Source organism: Musca autumnalis, unplaced genomic scaffold, assembly GCF_047663935.1.
Source record: "Musca autumnalis isolate F117 unplaced genomic scaffold, ASM4766393v1 scaffold_3, whole genome shotgun sequence".
Lineage (NCBI taxonomy): Eukaryota > Metazoa > Arthropoda > Insecta > Diptera > Muscidae > Musca > Musca autumnalis.
Genome location: NW_027411866.1, coordinates 254,813,105 through 254,827,551, shown reverse-complemented (window position 1 = coordinate 254,827,551; position 14,447 = coordinate 254,813,105). Strand labels below are relative to the sequence as shown.

The window sequence follows — 14,447 nt, the reverse complement described above, 5'->3', positions numbered from 1 at the left end:
TTATTAGGCTCTGTATAACTTCTGACATTATTTTCATAATCATTGTCCTATACATATATTAAATATATAAAGTAAACAAACTTTATATATTATATTAAAGTTTGTTTACTTAATCTATTAATAATCATAGCAATCCTTAAACAACAGGCGTTAATCATTTGATATACATAGGCCCATTATTACATCCTTTCTGTAGTTAAATTTTGGCCGGTATCGGACGGATAACCCGTTTTTTGTTATTACATGTTTCCTTTAATAATAAGTGTCAGATAAATTAAAAGGAGGTCCGTGTTCCTTTTAATAATTAAAGTGCGCCCGATAGTATGCTTCACCAAAAACAAGAAAAATTGACAGCATTTTACAAGAGAGCGCGCAGCTAGTATGCACTATATTTTGCTTCCACAGCACACAGCTAGGATGCACTCCGTTTTCGATCCAAATCGCAGCTTTTGATGTAGTCGTTTTGGATTGAATTTAAAGGCACTCTTCGGATTGTGTTTTTAATCAATCTAAAGCTGCAGTAAAAATGCAAGCTATTGCGAAATATCCCAGAATAAATAAAATGAATTTATTATTTGTGTAAAACAAGAATACAAAGAACTTTATTAAACACAAATTAAAAAAGTTTCCATTAAATTCAATCACATTTGAGTTTACTTTCTCCGTTCTCCAATTAATCCAAGCGCATCTGATTTTGGTTTTTTATGTTGCCTTCCCATCACTAGTTCAGCTTTCGACTCCAACTCCACTACATTAAAAATTTCAGTCTCGTAAATTACCACAAAAATGTTCGCAACTTTAGTTTGTATCTTTTATTTTATAAGTCCAGGTCCACACTAGAGCAATTTCATTGAAAAAATCGCATGCAATTATATATCCCTAGCTCGAGTTTCATAGTAGAGTAATATCATGAAATTACTGTAGTAGAGAACTCGATCTAAGAACTCCTAATTTCATGAAATTATTTCACTGGAATCGATGTAGTGTGGATCGGTACTAACACACTTGTTTCTCTTTTGAAGAAATTATAGGTGTGTACGATAACTTTCCCAGCAATAATTACTCAGTCAGTTCCAGCAACCTCTCTCAGTGAATTTTACTCTCTCAAGCAAGAAAAATTGCAGAAAGTTATCGAACAGCATTTTGCAAAAACTTGCAAGAAAGGCAGCTGTTTCCGAAAATGTATGAAATTTGTTTTTGTTTCTTTGGATATTTTAAACCAAACGGAATAAAAACATAAATTTTAAAATTGCACTTTACTTATTTAATGCTTTAATCCTATCCACAACGCTTTAGAATCTAAAAAAATGTGCAATCGTGAAATTTTCTTGGTCGAAAATGTTAACGTTTCGATTTGTTTACATTGAACATGTGATTAAAAGTCATCTGATCAGACTTGCAAATTTTTGCGGGACAAATTTTCCCAGCAAAAATTTGCAAGTTCTCAGTCACAAAACTCTCCAAAAATCTCTCCAAACTCGCTCTCTTTTGCTGGATAATTTTGTTATCGAACAGCATTCAGCAAAAATTTGTACGAATTTGTACAAATTATTGGGTTATCGTACACACCTTATGTCAGCAGCGACGGGTAGGGACCAACCAACTGTTTTTTTTTTGTAGGGATCTCTAAAGCAACTACTTATAAAATGTATCGAACGGAGTGCATTTTTCATAACTCTGTTGGACTACATCGAAAGATGTTGTGAAATCATAACTCCAATTGCACAACTTCCAATTTTTTTGCTGGGTTATTTTAAACGGCAGATGTAATAATAAATCTCTGGTAATGCTAACTTATGCTTGGTTTACATTTACGAAATCCACTCGATTTCAACTGTCAAATCCATAGGTTAAACGTCAAATGAAATCCAGATGAGATTTCATTTGACGTTTGAGCTATGGAATTGACAGTTGAAATCGAGTGGATTTCGTAAATGTAAACCAAGCATTAATTCCCTACTTTTCTTAAAGTAAGGTATAACAAAAATGGACTTTAAAGACAAGATTTAAGAACGGGCCTTAATCTGCTAACCATGGTACAATAAAGTAGAGGTAGGCCATGTATGACAATCGCTGAAAAATACAACCCTGCAGCCATTACTTAAAACGTCAAATGGCATGGTACAATAATAACCCTGCGTTTACACACGACAGGACAGTTGAGTACATGTATTGTCCTCAAGCTCGAAGATAATTTTATTTTTATTAATTGGATAAAAAGGTCGCAAAAACATAACAAAATGATTTCAAAAACCCAAAACTTACCTGTGTGACGTAGGCGTCCAGACAACTGCAAAAACAAGCTTTGTTCCTTTACTTTTTTAATGGTAAGAGTGGTAAAAGAGAAAAGTGTCAAAATTGTTCAAAATTGCTCTCTGATGAACATTTTTACCAGAAAAGTAAAGGAACGGAAAAATGGTAGATCCGGTAGCAATGTCAGAAAAAAACATAAAAAAAATCAATTTTCGTCTTTTATTTCACAGTTTTTAATTTAGTGTTGTCAGCGTTCGACTTTTTCTTCTATTTTTCGTCCATTTTCTTTTTCATTGTGAAATAATCGTCAAACAAAAGTCGAAAAATCAGTTCTGCCATTTTTACCTGCAGAAATTGTACTGGTAGCCTGTGGTAGAAGAGAAAGCCATTTTCCTTCTCTCTCCCCTCTCACTCTCTTAAAAATGTCTTCCAGTTTTGCCACTTTTCGGGGTTAAGGAACGCTTTGCAGGTTAAAAATGGTAACAAATGGTTAAAATGGTAACCTCAGGTAAGTAAAGGAACACAGCTACAGTTGTAAAATTATGAATGAAAATCATCGATTTCTTTTCGTTTCCCTTCACACATTTTGTTTTTGTACATATTCTTTTGTTTTCAGCACATTTAAATTATCAGCTCAATTCTTTTTCACAAAAATGTCAAAAATTTGTTAACCCGACTGTCTGTGAAAAAATGATGGACAGCTGGAAGACAGCCCACAAATGTATGTATGTGTTAGTAAATCAGAGTTGTATTTGAAAACAAACTGTCTGGTGTAAACGCCTAGTAAAGCCAGATGTATTGTTCCAACAAAAAACTGCTTTAACACTATATCTTAATAGCCCGTTTAGACTAGTCATTTTAAATCGACTCGATTTCTAAATCCAACTTTCAAATCCTAGTTGTTTAGACTAGTCTAAAATGATATAAGATGCCAGTCAGCTGATTTTTCTTTACGTATACATACGCGAATTTGCAAAAACAATTGCTTGAAAATTAAAAATGGAATGGAACAATGCCAAAAATAATCTGACAAATTGCTATTAAATATGTTGTTTACAATTTATATTAAATTAAAACTACATCCATTTTATTTTTATTTAATATTTTTTCTATTTTTCCGATTCTGTTTGGTTTTGTGTGCTTGTGTTTACAGTTATTTGAAAAATGTAAATAATAGGGTTATGACTTGTTTACAACCTCACATCCCTGTGTCATATTTTGATGAGCTTTTGCATAAGATTAGATAAAATCTTAATAGACGAGCTTTTTTGGAAAAAAAAATTGGAGTCACTTTAAGCACATAAATAACTCAAAACAATCGTTAAAGCCACAGGACATATCCAGAATGACATAAGCTTTTGTTTCTCACCAATTTTATCGTAATATTATTACATATATATCATTTTATATCATATATAGCTTTATTCCATGTATAACATAAATTGAAAGTGCTTTGTGCGGGACCTTTTTCAATATTAAAATGGAATAAAAATTATGTTGGTCATTAATAGGCAAAATGTAATTTATGGGTGCAACAGGAAAAAAAATTTGGACCAAATTTTTAATAGGCAAAAGTTCATTCACTCTCGCTACAGGAAATCATTTTTGAGAAAAAAAGTCAAAAAGTCATAACCCTAGTAAATAAACGACACATGAACATAGTTGCCAATTTTGGTACAGACTGCAATAGTTGCATTTTTAGGAGCAAAAAGCAGTGTTGTATATCAAAATATTTCGATTTAACATTTGATTTAAAACAAATCCAAGTTTTGAGTTGATTTAATTTTGTATGGTAAATCAGGGTGGATTTCGGTGGATTATAGCCCGTTTAGACTATACCCTTATACGATGATTAAGGGCATTATCTCGATTTAAGTGCTTAATCCACCCAAATCCACCCTGATTTACCATACAAAATTAAATCAACTCAAAACTTGGATTTGTTTTAAATCCAATGTTAAATCGAAATATTTTGATATACAACACTGCTTTTTGCTCCTAAAAATGCAACTATTGCAGTCTGTGCCAATATTGGCAACTATGTTTATGTGTCGTTTATTTACTAGGGTTATGACTTTTTGACGTTTTTTCTCAAAAATTATTTCCTGTAGCGAGAGTGAATGAACTTTTGCCTATTAAAAATTTGCTCCAAAATTTTTTTTCCTGTTGCACGAATAAGTGGCATTTTGACTATTAATGACTAAAATAATTTTTATTCCATTTAAATATTGAAAAAGGTCCCGCACAAAGCACTTTCAATTTATGTGATACATGGAATAAAACTATATATGATAAAAAATGATATATATTTAATAATATGACGATAAAATTGGTGAGAAACAAAAGCTTATGTCATTCTGGATATGTCGTGTGGCTTTAACGATTGTTTTGATTTATTTATGTGCTTAAAGTGACTCCAAAATTTTTTCCAAAATGCTCTCCTATAAAAACTTTAAAAGCTTTTCGTGCGTGAGCTTTTTCTATCGAATCACCTTGTAATTAAGATTTTATCTAATCTTATGCAAAAGCTCATCAAAATATGACGCAGGGATGTGAGGTTGTAAAAAAGTCATAACCCTATTATTAACATTTTTCAAATAACTGTAAACACAAACACGCAAAAATAAACAGAAGCGGAAAAATAGAAAAAATATTAAATAAAAATAAAATGGATGTAGCTTTAATTTAATATAAATTATAAACAACATATTTAATAGCAATTTGTCAGATTATTTTTTGCAGTATTCCATTCCATTTTTAATTTTCAAGCAATTCTTTTTGCAAATTCGCGTATGTATACGTAAACAAATATCAGCTGACTGGCATCTTATATCATTTTAGACTAGTCTAAACAACAAGGATTTGAAAGTTGGATTTAGAAATCGAGTCGATTTAAAATGACTAGTCTAAACGGGCTACTAAGCACTTAAATCGAGATAATGCCCTTAATCATCGTATAAGGGTATAGTCTAAATGACGGTAAAAAACGATAAATTAAATTGTTCTGTTTTCAATACAAGTGCATCCTCGTATTCGGCTTGATATTTGACAGCTCATTTGACACAACGCTATCAATTTTAACAACAACAATTGACAGTGACTTGTGGTGATCAATAATAACAAAAACTATACGATGTTTGAGGAAAATTAACAAATTGCAAAATACTTTTTTGTTTACACAAAAATATGATTGCCGGCGCCAAAATGTCAGGCTTATAGTGCGGTTACACTACAGTTTTTTGCCGGGTTAACCCACTTTATGAGGATTTATTGCTTAATCTGGTCAAATCTGACCAGATTTGCCATACAAAAATTAAATCCTCTCACGACTGGGTTTATTTTAAATCCGGCACAAATCCAACAAAAATGCAGTGTTGTATTCGGTATTTGTGCAAAAAAATCCAACTCTACTCAAAACAGTACCAAAAGTTGCAACTGTTTTTGCAAGAGAGTTTGCCGTGTTTTACACGTTTACGATTGGTCGCATGAGATTTTAAGGAGTTAATAAATCTAAAGTTATTGGAAAATCATAAAATTATTTATTTTTTTACATTAGACATTTTTTAACAAAAAGTACGCTTAATACCATGATACAAAAATGTATCCCTGTGTGTAAAATATACCAATATGAGGAAAGAGGGGACGATATCTCATACGAGAAATTGTAAAAGTGTAAAACACGACTTTATTAGTTATTTTGTATGTATACGTAAACAAACATCAGCTGACAATTTATATCCTCGAAAAGCTAAGTGTAACCAGCAAAGATTAACCCACTGGATCTATTAAACCCAGTGGGTTAACCTTCAATAGTGTAACCGGGGTATTAGATGTGTGATACCAAAAAAGCGGCGTGGTGAAGCAATAGGTGTGTACGATAACTTCGCAAATGAAAAGTACTTGCAAGCACTCAGCAAGTTCTCAGTAACCTCTCTCCACCAATTTTACTCTCTCGAAGCAAAAAATTTGCAGATTGTTATCGAACAGCAATTTGCAAAAACTTGCAAGAAGTCAGGTAATTTGAAGAAGAAGAAGAAGTTGGCGGAAGAGATTAAATAAATAATAAAATAAAAAAGTAGTCACCACAAACTACAAAATAAGTTATTTTATTTACATTATCGTTTTCCATATTTTATTTAATAATTTTTCCCTTTTTATTTCTATTTATTTTAATAGCCAAACGTTTGTTTATGTTTTTGCCAAGAAGTCCGCAACAAAACATTCGAATTTAAATCAGCTGATCAAACTTGCAAGTTCTTACAAGAAAAATTTTCCTTGCAAAAACTTGTAAACAAAACTCTCCAAAGCTCTCCAAAATTCTCTCACAATTGTCTCCAAATTCTCTCTCTTTTACTTTGCAAGTTTGTTATCGAACAGCATTTTGAAAAAGTTTGTGCAAATTTGTACTAACTTTTGGGTTATCGTACAGACCTAATAATAGCTTCGTTCCCGTACTTTTTAATAGTAAAACTCGTAAAAGAGAAAACTGTAAAGAAATTGTTCTCACACAAAAGTTTTTTTGAAATAGCTCGGGATCGGAAAAATGGGAAATACGTCAAAAAAAGCTGGAACAAATGTCAAAATCGGCGTACCAGCCAATCAGACGCCGGCAACCATGTTACTATTTTTTACACGCTCAAATTTGTCGAGTAAAAAGTATTTAAAGAGAGCGTAATTCAGCGCCATTTTTGTTTAAAGAGAAGTGAAGATTTTACAATTTTTTTGTGTGCGGGAACGATTTTTCGAGTAAAAAAAAGTCGTAAAAATTGTAAAAACGTTTTAGTTCTAGAACTAAGCTAATTTTTTCCTTTGGAAAGCAACCCAGCAAGTACGGTACATTTGCCGCTGGAGTACATCTTTTCCTATGAATTCCCCAGCAAAAAGTTTGCATCCGCGGAGGCAGTTGAATCCCTACAAGTGTATGTTTGAGTACATCTTTTTCTATGAATTCACTTATGAATTTCACAAGAGAGCGCGCAGCGAGGATGCACTCCATTTTGCTTCCATAGCACACAGCAAGAATGCACTCCATTTTAGATACAAATCACGGCTTAAGATGCAGTGCTTTAGATTGAATTTATATGCATTCTTCGGACTGCATTTTTAATCAGTCTAAAGGTGCAATTAAAATGCAAGCCATTGCGAAATATCTTAAAATAAATAAAATGCATTTATTATTTGTGTAAAACAAAAACACATAGAACTTTATTATGTAAACACAAATTAAAAAGTTTCCATTAAATGCAATCACATTTGAGCTTACTTCCTCCGTTGTCGATTTAATCCAAGCGCATCTGATTTTCTTTCATCATCCTAAAGTTGTTTTATGTTGCCTTCCCATCACTAGTTCAGCTTTCGACATGGACTCCAACTCCACTCCATTAAAAATTTCCGTCTCGTGAATTACCGCAAAAATGTTCCCAACTTAAGTTGTTATTTCTTTATTTTTTAACAAATTCTTCGAAATGTATACACTATTGTTTATCTTTTGAAGAAATGTTTAGGGATCAACCAACTTTTTTTCTGTAGGGATCTCTACAGCAACTGCTTATAAAATGTATCGAACGGTGTGCACCTTTCATAACTCTGTTGGACTACATCGAAAGATGTTGTGAAATCATAACTCCAATTGCACAACTTCCAAAATTCTTTGCTGGGTTGTACCATAAGTAGAACCAAGGTACAATAATGTACTTTATTATACCATGGGTAGAACATCGCCGACATTTATTTAAGCGGGCCATCGAAGTCTGCAATAACTAATTGTTATCAAAATTTTATCAACTTATCCAGATTATACATACATTATGGATTGTATTCTCAGTATTTTGTGTTTTTTATAAAAAAAAGCCAACAAATTCTTAACACCCTACCATGGCACAATTACCAAGGTAGTGGTTTCACACCAGCTGTTCGAATTTGAAATGTCAAATCCCTTTATAAAAAATCTTTTTGTTGTAATTTCCCCAACAACATAAAGAAAATTTTGACATTTCATATTCAAAATTTTACGATACCACTACCGGGGTAATTGTGCCATGCACCCTACCGTTAATATTCAAAGCGTTGCCACCGTAATGATTACATGCACCTAACTGACTTTGGGTATTTCCGCATTCCCGCCTATAATTTGATCGAATATGGCAACATCAATCAACAAAACAGATTTTGATTGGAGAGGACAATAAACAGAGCAAAACAGCACATATTTTCATATTTATATTATTTTTTATTGTAACACACAAATTGAAATCAAAAGATTCAACCAGTTGCTTTAATTCGCCAAATTCCCGCCTCTAAATTGTGAAAGTGCATAAATAAAGAAGTCCTTCAAAAAGTGAAGAAAAATGTTGGTGAAAATATAGTAAACATTCAGCCATCTTTGATATTTTTCATACAGAATCTATTGTAACGAGAGGAGGAGGTTTTTGTCCGTAACAATACCCATAAAAACCCAACCTTGTACTCAGTGTACCACGAAACTCATCTGGAGTGGTTAACGTGGGAAAAGTTTGTCGAGAGGTTGAAGAACAAAGCCAATCGATACATACATGAACCAACCATTGGAATCTGCGTTGGAACTAGTAACAAATGGATAAAGGTCATTTGGTTGCAGAAAAATTAGTGACAAACAATCAGCCAAAGCCGCAGCAGCAGACGGATAACTTTTGTAACAAAGATGACGCAGTGGTAGTAGTGAATATTTCTGCAGTAAAAAAGGAAAAATCTCAGACAGTGACAGCAACCGCGGCGGAAACGACGAACGATGTTACTTCGTCCCAAACAAAGACGACGGCAGCGACGCGTGGCAAAGAAACCAATGAGAAACGGGTTGAAGGAAAAAACCTTAACGAGGTATGTATCAAATTGAGCGAAATTGTTCAATTTAATTAATCAACTTCTTGTTGGCAGTTTCCCTCCGATACCGAAGAATTACTGGGTTCCGTAACCACATACAATTGCCATGGCACGCGAACAAGTGCTCGTGTTATACAAAAAATGCGCCAAGATCAACAAACCCGCCCCACAACACCACCTCCACCAACCAACGAACGGGAAAATAGTCGCACCACTAAAGACGAACGTTCTACGACGCAAAAAACTCCTTCACAAGTGCGAGCCAATCGTCCTACATGGTCGAATATTGAACGAAATCATTTCTTTGATGCCCTCAATGAATTCGGTAAAGATTTTGAGGCAATTGGAAATTTTATCAATTCGAAATTGAAACGACGCAGTCCGGCGATAGATGTATCCTTTAAATCAAAGGATCAAGTGCGACAGCATTATTATCAAACATATCATAAGATTTGTAAATATGTACGTTTTTCCGAAGGTATGTAAGATGTTGCCAAATTGGAAATTGGTACTATCGGCAAGGACATATCCTTGCTATGTAAATTCTCATTTCTTATATTATTTTGTGTAGTAGGACTTTATTGTTCGACCAAAACTCATTATTTCTATGTCAATAAGTTTTTTGCCGTCGCAAACAACATTACCATAATTGGTCTGTTCCAGTACTGCAAGAATCTACTAATTTTTACTATTTTTTCCGATAACATAAAGGAAAAATGTTATCGTAGTAAAAATACTAGCTTTTTGCAGTTTCTGGAACAGAGCAAACTTTATCATGTATTATTAGAGGGCCGTTATAATAAAAAAAACAAGGAAGAACGCATATATGCTAGTCATGAAACATTGTTATTCTGTAATCAGAACTGTTCTGCCATGGACCTTCACAAGTTTTTTTGTTGTAACTTTCCAACTCCAGTTATCATTGAACCACAGGTATCAATGAGCCTCTCAAGTGAATCGAAGGTTTGAGAGCCACGCATCCGAGTATTTCTCAAAATTACATCGCTCTTCATGGAAGGGACAAAGTTTGAGAATAGGCCTTCTAAGAGTCACTTCAATCAAATTTATGTTCTTCATGCGCTCATTTTTTTCATATCTTTCTGTCCATAACTACTTTTAGAGGTCCGAAAACCTGCCCAGGAATTGTATGCCCTCATCAATTATGGAGAAATGAGACGAAAACTTCAATTCGTTACGGATAAACATTTTATGAAACTCAAAAATCTCGTCTATCATGGTCATGTGACTGTGCGTTGTAAGGGCAAGAATATACGCATCAAAACACCATCGTGTAAGGCTTTAAGAAGGCTCAATCAATTGGATGGTAAGTCGTACATAATCTCCCATTCTCAGATTCCATTATTACTGACACTCTTTATTTTCCTCCACAGATTCCCTGGAAGATATTCGCCTGCCTTCCAAAATAGAAGTGATTATTAGTCCAGCTAATATGGAAGCATTTGGTCGTGTTCAATCGATTGCCCAAAATCCACGATGCCGCACCACAGTGCCACTACACAAGAAATTGATCAATTTCATTAATATGTTTCAACATAAATGGCGTAGCATGGATGTACGTGTTGCTGAAGAAGCCCGTCTTATGAATGCGAATGATTCCAACACCTCGAATTCAATGGATTTGAATCCCCCAGTGCAAGATCCAGAGTTATGTTTTCTTCCTAAGCCTGGTGTAACCATACATCGTCCTCTACTCAGCATTACCGAATATCTAAGCAGTGTTAACATATGCCTAACAGCCTATGAGGAACGCATGGGTATAACTCATAAAGGTGAGATGTTGAATAGTGAGCGGCATGCAAGCTCCTCCACATCCTCATCAGCCAACAACACATCTGGCTCAGGGCCAACAATGTCTTCCAGCTGTAGTAGTTCCATCTCAGCCGCAGCAGCAGCTTCAACTACAAAACGTTCAAGGACCGAAAGTGGTTCTGAAAAGAAGTCACCAGAACAAAGTAAACGCTCAAGAAATTCCGAAAGTGCGCTAGATAATATAAGTGTGGCCGATGAGATGCCCTCATCTTCCTCATTAACAGATTTGGATACATTTCCGAGTGCAAAACAGCCCGAAAGTAGCAGTGATGAATTGAGTGATGAAATCCAAGAGTTACTCTCAGATTCGGCAGCTGAACTAAATGTGAGCAAAGAGGATTTGACAATAATTCCACCTACGACCACCGAAAATGCATCCAGTACCACCAGTTCCACCAGCAATACAAACACTACCCCCATCCTTCTCACCACAACTACGACGACCACCACCATCTCCCAAGCCTCGTCTTCAGTACGTGCCAAAACTTCTCGAGCCATGAACGCAAAAACTACACGCTCAGTATTCAAGCCATTGCTCAATGATGAGATTATACAAAGTATACGAAGTGGCTGGACCGCTTCAAAAGCTGGTGACATTACAATTGGTGATTTGTATGTAGTTTTGGGCCATGACTCTAAATTGGAATTGGATTATTATTGGTTGGCGAAATCGAAAAGCCACACAGTGTCCAAAAAAGAATCTCAAGCATCTACCACAAATGGGGAGGAATCCGATATTGAGGAACCCAAGGAATCTGTTGCGTTGAGTAATAAACTTAAACATTTGCTGTTGATTGCAAACTTAAGTGATCGCATGCGTAAACGACCCTGTACATGTGATCGGAATCATTCAGCAAAATCTAAGGTGGGTGTTGATATTTCGAATCATTTATTTTCTTCAAAAATTAACTCTCTAATCTCCTTTTTAGTTTGAAAGAGACTTAGTTGCCGGTAACTATGTGGGCAATAGAATACCCTATTTAAATTGCCCGCGTATGGCGACCAACAAAACCAGTGAAGGCAGTGGTAGCAGCAGCAGTGTCATGTTTAGACAACCAATGATTCCTGTTCGCAGAACAGCAATAGATCCAGTCAAACAGTTAACTACGGTAAGGAACCTCCAATTATTTTTCTTATAAAAAAGTTTGATGAATATTCTTTTTATTTCAGTTGACAAGACAAAAAATGTCTCGTCCAATTTTAGTGCAAAGACTTCTGTTACCCAGCAATGCCAACACAACCAATTCCGCCTCCTCCTCCTCACCCCCCGTCTACAGCAGCCCTAATAATCCCTTAACATCATCAATAACAACAGCATCTACGGCATCATTACGAAATACTAGTCAAGTGCCTTGGAAAATAACAAAGAAATCAAATGTTTCCACTGCCTCGGATCTTGCCTCCACATCATCGTCATTGCCCTCGTCATCTTGTGTTTCGACAACAATTGCAGACGACACCACCACAGATAGTCAGGATTTGTGTAGATTTTTAGAGTCCATCGATTGTGATAGCAGTCAGCATTCATTGTCATCCTCCAATGTGGTAATGGGAACTCTTGAACAACGGCAGCAGCAGCAACAAGATGTATACGAAGAACACGGTGATAAAACTGATGGACCATGTTCCGTACAATCGATTGACAGTGCTTATGATGAGACTTCAAGTAAGTAATTGCTGTCAAAATTCTCTACAACGTAGCTGAAGACGAGGTATTGCTAGGTTATGAAGAAATGACTACGATTTTTAGTTCATGTTTTTGTTGTATAAAACGATACGCTATAGAGAAGTCCGACTGTACATCAATCTTGAGAGATTTTATTAATTATTATTTTATTTTCTTATTTTACAGATACCAGTTTCCTTAATGGCCTAAGTCCCATGCATCTCATTAGAGATTCAACTTCCAATTCTCGTTGGCTAGAGGAAAACATAAATGATTTCTCCTTAACTAGTCTATTGGGCCACTTGGATGATATCAATGCTAGTCGTGATATTTTGGTAAGCACATACCCCACGTATTATTTATACCTATTCGATAATTTCATTGTTTTCTTTACACTAAAAGGATCCTTCTTCGAGTATGTCGGTTATCAGTGAAAGCAGTGTTGACTTTCGGCATAAATTTCAAGAGATTAAAGCCTTACTACCAACCCAAGAAAAGGATTAATATATTATTTAGTTTAAGAAAAAAAAAAAAACAACTACTACTACTCATCCCATAAACATTTTTCGCCCCATAACCCATTGCATGGTTTTTGAGCTTGCATTGTATTCATTCTATTCCTTCTATGTTTTTTTTATTGATAACTGCTAAACAAACCACAAATTAAGTATTATCATTTCAAAATGTATGTATATTTTTTGGACGTATTTTCTTTATTTTCCATACCTTTTCTTTGTCGGAATTTAAGCTTAATTTTAAGTTGAAAAGTTCACTTTCATCTTTCCTATTTTGATTTTATTTAATATCTCACATACATATACATATAAACATAAGCTTACATAAACTACTTTTGCGAGAATTTAAAAAATGTATAGACTGTAGCAACACCATTGTGGAACAAAAAAAATATAACTATTATTAATATAATATAAAATAACCAAACACCAAGTAAAACGAAAAACGTATAAAAACCAGAAAATAATATCATTTATATACAAAATAAACATTTTAAATTATAAATGGGAAAATGCAAATATATGTGTTTTTTTGCTGGAAGGTTAACTAAGCAAAGGTTCGACGTCGGACACTTTTTCAAAATGTGGGTTTTGATTTCCGTTATTTTTTTTGCTGTGTTGATGCTGCTCCTCAGCAAAACATTTTAGTATATTTAAAAATTTTTTTGTTTGTTTTGTTTATTTTTGAAGATTCAATCTCATTTGATTGTTTGAGTTGGAGTATTCCCCCATTGGCTCAACTTCATTTATTACCCTCTATTACAGAGAGTAATGTTTTTCAAAACGAACTGACGGTGTTGCAAAATTTTACTGATCGCTACCAATATCATGATTTCATTCCGGCTTAAATTGTCGCAAAGAAAATTGCCTAATGTAAATATGGACTATATGAATGACTTCAAGACATAGGAGAAAGGGGATAAGGTTATAGGGAATAGGGATGAGTAAGTTGAGTAAGTGGAGTATCAATTAATCGAAAAATGTAAACATTGAAGTCGACTTTTGACTTGCAATCGGTAGCATTGTTTGTCGCATTGCATTGTTCGATAGGGTGAACAAAATAATAGGCCGTTTACATTTGATTTTAGTTAATTTATACAATTTTTGCAACTGCTTAGCTCTGTTCCTTTACGTGCAAGGATCTTCAAGTTTTACCACTTTTTACTTTAAAAACGTTCCTTTACTTCAGACACCATACAATTCATATGGGGGCCGGTTTTGCCATTTTCAAATGTAAAGGATCGTTCCGAATTATGTCCGAATTGACTATAACGGACCACTCTTTCTGATACATCCCACACAAACTTTCTAGTCGGGGATCGTTT

The 14,447-nt window shown here is 34.4% G+C and overlaps 1 protein-coding gene across 1 annotated transcript; it reads left to right on the top strand.

Moving 5' to 3' along the window:
• Window positions 1-8,395: 8,395 nt before the first annotated feature.
• On the top strand, window positions 8,396-13,641 carry crm (cramped chromatin regulator). The gene is made up of 9 exons (XM_073977989.1): window positions 8,396-8,590; window positions 8,654-9,108; window positions 9,166-9,589; window positions 10,232-10,435; window positions 10,503-11,806; window positions 11,871-12,050; window positions 12,112-12,607; window positions 12,794-12,942; window positions 13,010-13,641. Exons 2-9 carry the CDS (start codon window positions 8,845-8,847, stop codon window positions 13,109-13,111), a joined length of 3,123 nt encoding a protein of 1,040 aa, XP_073834090.1. The 5' UTR covers window positions 8,396-8,590; window positions 8,654-8,844; the 3' UTR covers window positions 13,112-13,641.
• Window positions 13,642-14,447: the final 806 nt, after the last annotated feature.